This window comes from Salarias fasciatus, chromosome 22 (genome assembly GCF_902148845.1).
Source record: "Salarias fasciatus chromosome 22, fSalaFa1.1, whole genome shotgun sequence".
NCBI classification, from domain to species: Eukaryota; Metazoa; Chordata; class Actinopteri; order Blenniiformes; family Blenniidae; genus Salarias; species Salarias fasciatus.
The window spans coordinates 700,072-705,110 of record NC_043765.1 but is presented as its reverse complement, the minus strand read 5'-3'; the positions used below and the strand labels follow the sequence as shown (position 1 = coordinate 705,110).

The window sequence follows — 5,039 nt, the reverse complement described above, 5'->3', positions numbered from 1 at the left end:
TCGGGACCAGGACCAGGACCAGGACCGGGAATGGGACCGGGACCTGGACCAGGTGTGTAGGTTCTCTGGTGATTCTCAGACTCTCCTGGAACCGTCAGAGAACCAGCTGGTTCTGGTCTCTGGTTCCACCCGAGAACATCCGACTCCTCTTCATCATCATCATCATCATCATCATCATCATCATCAGGGGGTCCATAGAGTCTCTGATCCACAATTCTGGATCGTGACCAAAGAACCGGAGCTCCTGTGGTGAGAGGCAGGGACCTGGAACCCTCAGGACCCAAACCAGGTCACCAGAGAGACGCAGAACCCTCAGGACCCAGACCGGGTCACCAGAGAGACGCAGAACCCTCAGGACCCAGGCCGGGTCACCAGAGAGACGCAGAACCCTCAGGACCCAGACCGGGTCACCAGAGAGACGCAGAACCCTCAGGACCCAGACCGGGTCACCAGAGAGACGCAGAACCCTCAGGACCCAGGCCGGGTCACCAGAGAGACACAGAACCCTCAGGACCCAGGCCGGGTCACCAGAGAGACACAGAACCCTCAGGACCCAGACCGGGTCACCAGAGAGACACAGAACCCTCAGGACCCAGACCGGGTCACCAGAGAGACGCAGAATCCTCAGGACCCAGACCGGGACACCAGAGAAAAGGAGAACCCTCAGGACCCAGACCGGGACACCAGAGAGAAGGAGAACCCTCAGGACCCGGGTCATCAGTCGTCAGGACTGGTTCTTCTCAGAGGGGACCCTGGACATGTGGCCTGATCCAGACTGCACTGTGACGTGTGATTTACTGGGTCTGGTTCCGGTTTGAGGTTCTGTTTACATCGTTGTGGTGTCGGTTTCCATGACAACACTGCTCCGCCTCTGAAAACGGCTCTGGAAATGGTTCCCAGGGTGGAACGTTTGGACAACTCTCCGTCCCCGCCCACAGGGACACTGAAACTCCAACCGTCCTCATGTGAGTGGAGCCTCCAGGACCTGGTCCTGGTCCTGGTCCTGGTCCTGGCCCTGGACCTGAAACTCTTACTGTTGACGTAAACTACACCATTTTCAGGACTCCTGCTGTTGTCATGGAAACAGACGGTTGCCGTGGAAACGTGAGGCGGCGGCAGAGGCCCGGTGCCGCCGCCCCTCAGGCCGCCTGTCAGGAAATGCGGTAGTCGAAGGTGTCCTTGTCCACGTGGTCCGTCCAGGTGGAGGACGGCATGCTGCGGTACGGGTCCAGCAGGATCCGGAAGCAGCGGACGATCAGCAGGCCCAGGAAGACGAAGAGGACCAGGACGAAGACGAAGGCGGCCCGCTGCTCCAGCGTGAGGAAGGACGGGGACGAGGACGAGGACGGGGGGAAGTCCGACTCCGAGGCCGGGAAGGTGCCGGTGTAGAGGTGGTCCGCCATGACGGGGACACCGCCGGACGTCCACAGAGGAAGTCCTGAAGAGACAAACCATCAGTCCACAGTCTGGAAGGACAAAGACAAACCTGGTCCACTTTCAACCAAATCCACCTCCAGACCCGAGCCAAGATGTTCTAAACCTGGTCCAGATCAGCTCCAAGAACCCACAGAACCAACCAGGTCCAGATCAGCTCCAATAAGAACCCCAAGAACCAACCAGGTCCAGATCAGCTCCAATAAGAACCCCCAGAACCAGCCAGGTCCAGCTGAAGACAGCTGGAAGAGACGGGATCGGGTCCTCAGGCTTGAGACAGTTTGTCGCTTTGATGAGGAGCAGCAGGGTTACCACGACAACCGCATCCATCACCTGCACCGTCGCCAGGCAGACTGGGGTGAGGGAAAAAACCCCCGAAATAACCATGGCAACAGGCACGCATTGTATGAACACACACACACACACACACACACACACACACACACACACACACACACACACACACACACTGTTTCAATTCTACTTATCAGACACTTTTGTCCAAAGCGACGAACAACACTGGGGCAGTTCAGGGTCTTGCCCAACAACACTTCCACATGCAGACAGTGGAGACAGGAATCGAACACACAACCTCCTGATAATGGGATGAGCGCTCTCCCCACTGAACCACAGCCGCCCACTGGGACTGGAACTCAGTGGAGACAAACTGAAAAGTGGACGTGTGAAAAGCTCAGAGCTGGACCTGAGAGACACACGATGAAAAATCAGACTGCTGGTTCCATCTGGTAATCTCCTCACTTCCTGGTTCACTTCCTGTTCCATCTGGTAATCTCCTCACTTCCTGGTTCACTTCCTGTTCCATCTGGTAACTCCTCACTTCCTGGTTCACTTCCTGTTCCATCTGGTAATCTCCTCACTTAATTGTTCACTTCCTGTTTCATCTGGTAATCTCCTCACTTCCTGGTTCACTTCCTGTTCCATCTGGTAATCTCCTCACTTCCTGGTTCACTTCCTGTTTCATCTGGTAATCTCCTCACTTCCTGGTTCACTTCCTGTTTCATCTGGTAATCTCTTCACTTCCTGGTTCATTTCCTGTTTCATCTGGTAATCTCTTCACTTCCTGGTTCATCTCATAATCACTTCCTGTTTCACTTTCTATTTCACCTGGGAACCACTTCCTATTTCACTTCTTATTTCACCTGGGAATCACTACACTTCCTGGTTCACCTTTTCATCACTTCCTGTTTCACTTCCTGCTTCACCAGGTGTGTTGAATCCTCTGCAGCTGAAACTGTTTGTTGGATCAGGACGGAACCAGGACTGAAGACGGCTGGACGTCCAGACGGGGACGGACGCGGGAGCTGACGGAGGTTTGACGTTCCGGCGTTTGTTCTCCGTTTACTGACGGTTCTCTTCGGTTCCTGGTTTGATCTAATTCTGGAAGCAGAGATATTTTAGCTTAAAGCTTGAAGTCCTCTTCAGAGGGTTTTGTCATTTTGTCTTCAGTCCTTCACTTCATTCCTCCCTTCAAGACAACGACTCACCATTTACTCTCTCTCTCTCTCTCTCTCTCTCTCTCTCTCTCTCTGTCCTTGTGTTGCATAAGCTGTTTGTAGCTGCTGTGATGGACTGAAGTCAGAAAGAGAGAAGTTTTGTGAAAAATTTAAAAATATGAACAGTAGAGAGAGGGAGAGAAAGCGAGAGAGAGAGAGAGAGAGAGAGAAAGAGAGAGAGAGAACGGAGAGCGTGGGCGTTCTGTGTGGGAGAACGGGCTTCAGATTTTGGATTCTGGTTTTCTCGCCCTGGAAACAAAGAGAAAAGTGGACGTGGTTCTCAGAGCAGCTCCAGTTCTTCACAGAACAGAGAACCGAGGAGAACTGTAATGCCCTCCTCGTCAGGATCCCTGGCAAGAATCTCCAAAAGCTGCAGCACATCCAGAACTGTGCTGCCCGGGTTCTGACGAGGAGGCAGATGAGACCACATCACTCCAGTTCTCCAATCTCTTCACTGGCTGCCAATACGATACAGAGCACCCTTCACGCTCTGCCTCCTCACCGACCGATGTGTGCACGGAGCGGCCCCTGCCTCAGAGAACTCCTCACCCCCCACACCGCCCCACGAGCCTCCGCCCACCACCTCCACCCGCCGCCTGCACCAGCCCAGAACCAAACTCTGCACCATGGGGGACAGAGCGGTCCAGGCGGCCGCTAGCCTGGTAAACCGGCCCCGCCCACTCCTCATCCACATTTGGATTTGGAGTTAAGCTCAGTCTGGACAGGAGCCCATAGAAACTTCCTGCAGGGGGCGTCGGTTTCTCCTTTGACTGACAGGTACTTCAGCCAATCAGCGCTTCAGAACAAATGCATCATCAAAATGCGTTAGCTTCTCTAAGAGTTAGCATTAGCTCATTAGCTCTAGCTTCTCTCAGGGTTAGCATTAGCTCATTAGCTCTAGCTTCTCTCAGGGTTAGCATTAGCTCATTAGCTCTAGCTTCTCTCAGGGTTAGCATTAGCTCATTAGCTCTAGCTTCTCTCAGGGTTAGCATTAGCTCATTAGCTCTAGCTTCTCTCAGGGTTAGCATTAGCTCATTAGCTCTAGCTTCTCTCAGGGTTAGCATTAGCTCATTAGCTCTAGCTTCTCTCAGGGTTAGCATTAGCTCATTAGCTCTAGCTTCTCTCAGGGTTAGCATTAGCTCATTAGCTCTAGCTTCTCTACACTCAAAGACAGGCGAAAACGTCTTTTCCTGTCAGACCCTCTCCAGGCCAGACTCTGCTCTTGCTGGATTGTTGTAATTCTTGGTATTTCGGCTGTAACTTTACTGATTGCAGCTTTCAGACGATGGTTAAAGTTAAAGTCCGTTATCTCCGCTACGCGCAGCGATAGCGTCACTTCCGGTTTAGCCCCCGGAATTCACCAAAAAAATCTGAAAACACAAAGCGGCAACGCTGACTGGCTCGGCCGTTTCAGGACTGAGTGAAATCCCCTCTATGGCTCCGACCCAGACTGAGACCAGCTCCAGAATCCAAACGGATGAGGAGTGGGTGGGGCTGGGTGACCAGGCAAGGCGGCCGCCCCTCGGCTCGGGGATGAGCTCCCAGAGACCTTGAGGGCCCCACAGAGTGTGGGATTGTTCAAGAAAGGCCTAAAGACTTTTCTTTTTAAAAAAGCCCACACTCTTGAGTCAACCACTTAAATTTTCAGATTTGTTACTCATTAATACTTTTGTTTTTTACTGTCATGCTGTGCTAATTGTGTCATGTTTTTATTATTGATTTATCTGTATGTGGCACTTTGAGATTTCTGTTTGAAATGGAAAGTGCATTATAAATAAAATGTTTTATTATTATTATTATTATTATTATTATAACCGAGGAGAACCGAGAACATCTGTCAGCTAGTCCAAAGCGACAAGAACGGCAGAACAACAGCAGAGCAGAGGAGGCAGAACCGGGCCTCAGAACACGACCAGGTCTCTGGTTCCAGCGGTTCTGCTCCGGCTGGTTCTGGTTCCTCTGGTTCTGGTTCCTCTGGTTCTGGTTCGATCTGGTTCTGGTTCCTCTGGTTCTGGTTCCTCTGGTTCTGGTTCCAGCGGTTCTGGTTCCTCTGGTTCTGGTTCCTCTGGTTCTGGTTCGATCTGGTTCTGG

The 5,039-nt window shown here is 52.3% G+C and overlaps 1 protein-coding gene across 1 annotated transcript; it reads right to left on the bottom strand.

Moving 5' to 3' along the window:
• Window positions 1-1,134: 1,134 nt before the first annotated feature.
• On the bottom strand, window positions 1,135-1,403 carry LOC115409431 (cortexin-3-like). Its single transcript, XM_030120615.1, has one exon. The coding sequence runs from the start codon at window positions 1,401-1,403 to the stop codon at window positions 1,152-1,154; it is 252 nt and encodes an 83-aa protein (XP_029976475.1). The 3' UTR covers window positions 1,135-1,151.
• Window positions 1,404-5,039: the final 3,636 nt, after the last annotated feature.

Excerpts from the sequence above, each read along its gene's own strand:
- LOC115409431 (XM_030120615.1), bottom strand. The coding sequence starts at position 1,403 with ATGGCGGACCACCTCTACACCGGCACCTTCCCGGCCTCGGAGTCGGAC.